At 42.1% G+C, this 2,050-nt stretch overlaps 1 protein-coding gene across 1 annotated transcript; it reads right to left on the bottom strand. All coding sequences in view use genetic code 11, as the record gives it.

The window, feature by feature from the left end:
• Positions 1-1,526: 1,526 nt before the first annotated feature.
• Positions 1,527-1,805, bottom strand: EGR_10883 (hypothetical protein; the record flags this gene model as incomplete). Its single annotated transcript, XM_024500132.1, has 2 exons — positions 1,527-1,603; positions 1,757-1,805. 2 exons carry the CDS (start codon positions 1,803-1,805, stop codon positions 1,527-1,529), a joined length of 126 nt encoding a protein of 41 aa, XP_024345453.1.
• Positions 1,806-2,050: the final 245 nt, after the last annotated feature.

The following is a 2,050-nucleotide window of genomic DNA, read 5'->3' as shown; positions in this document are numbered from 1 at the left end:
AGGAAGTTGTGTAGGAAGCCTTTAGGTTTTAATGCTCATGAGATTTGATGCAAATTAAGAGGTTGCAAAAAACTAAGGTGCAGAAACCTACTCATTAAATTTACTCTCAAATGATTGTGCGCGAAATCGAATTTCTAGCATAGTTGATTTTAAGCAGCATAGTCACTTTGAATATCCTTTTAAGCACAATGTGTCACAGGTTGTGAGACCTTTTAAGTTAGAAGTGAAACTCATTCATACTTACTTAACCGCATAATGGAAGTAAAATTTGACAGTTAGTCTGTTGCACATGGCAATGATTGCATCAACTGCATTTTAGTGGAGGGAGGAGCGATAAAATTCCAGAAATGCTGCCGAATGGAACAACAAGTAAGGGATGATGAAGTAGAGAAAGTAGTGGGTGGTGTTTGTTTCACTCCAGGATTGAAGAAGTATACGATACTGAGACGTTGGTCACTTGGTCACGTACACCTAAGTGTATGCGATCAACATGGTGTTGAAGTCACACAATCAACGCAAATCCGACAGTGACAGAAAACTTCGCCTTCGCTGCTTAGATATCATCGAGAGCAGCGAAACTACGTCATTCTGCTTTTGACGCAGACGTCTACTTTTGGCACTTATGGCAAGCCAGCCAAATTAATGGGTGTGACTACTGGTCTTTTTTACTTTGACTGGAATAACCAAAGCCACTGATTATTTATTAAAACAGCAAAGTATATATTTAGGTCACATATCCTCTTTTTCACAACTAGAGTATACAGGCAGAAAGTCCTTTGCCACAGGAGTACGGTGTGCTTGTGTGACTGCTGATTGAGTGCCAGACATCTGAGTGCTCAATTCTCACCTCTTTATGACATGGGAATTGGTCTTTAAGCTTATCGTGTACGCTATCAAATTTAAGGTTCATCTGTAGGGTATTAGCCTAACAGATAAAGTGAACTAGAGCAGGAGATTAGCTACCTCATAGAATGTTGGAGCAATGGGCACGAAGTAAGCCAACTTTTGGAGGATAGTAGTAAAACCTCTCTATCTTTTGGCTGTGGGTGTCCTCATTCTAACCCTTACAAATCCCAGGTCAGAAGTGGTGAGTGCGTCGCCTCTGCTTGGAATTCTCCTACTTTTCTCTACTCTATGGAAAACAGAGTATGTATGACGATAAACGAAATATCCGGAATACTAGACACCTACTACATATCACGCCGCACTTGGCCACAGGAAGAAATTGCATTCTCTGAAATGGTATTCACTAACGTCATAGTTGTCCAATGACCTGGAGGGGTTCTAATGCAGAATTCTACCCTATAGCATATCACCATTTTCAATCACAACTTGTACGCACTATAGACCGATCCGGGAGAGGTAAACTGGGCGTGCATTTCAAGCAAATAGTCAGAAGCAGCGATTTTTCAGTGACGTTGTGGGAAGTTTTAACTACACATTTAGATCGCCTTCATGAGGCGGCAGAGGAGCTTCGCCCGTCATTAAAGGAATACCTCCATCTTTAAGCGATTCATTTGGCACGACTAACAGGTAGACTGGATTTCTGGAAGGCGTGTTAACTTATCATATACGTCAACACCTCCACCAGCATTTGATGCATCTAAAAAATAAGCAAAGATGTGGAAGGACACACTGACGAATACCGTACGGGTAGCCTCAAGCCTGTCTATCAATTCAGGAGAATCCCAGTGAAGATGTAGGAAAATCGCAAGTCAGCGTGTCAGAGGAATTTGCAGGTTTTTCAGTTTCGAACATTTAGAGTTGGTCAGCTCGTCAAACTCCTCCTGGTTGGCCTTTAACATGTGGAGACACTTCAGAGGCCATAACTACCCAAGACCTGGTATTGAGAGGGAATAGAACCACTCCACACCTTAGCTTCTCTCCCGTAATCACACACACATATGCTCAATTACTGCTACCTTCCCAGACGTCTGTGCTGCAATCTTTGAATTCTCACTGCTCAACTACGATCTGACATTGTTATGCTGAGACCTCATAAATTTACTGAGTGGTTTGCTTCGGTACATCCTTTTCCAATTTCAGTGCC

This window comes from Echinococcus granulosus, assembly GCF_000524195.1.
Source record: "Echinococcus granulosus chromosome Unknown EG_S00292, whole genome shotgun sequence".
Lineage (NCBI taxonomy): Eukaryota > Metazoa > Platyhelminthes > Cestoda > Cyclophyllidea > Taeniidae > Echinococcus > Echinococcus granulosus.
Note: the sequence above shows the minus strand (reverse complement) of the source record. Positions and strands in the feature narration are given on the sequence as shown.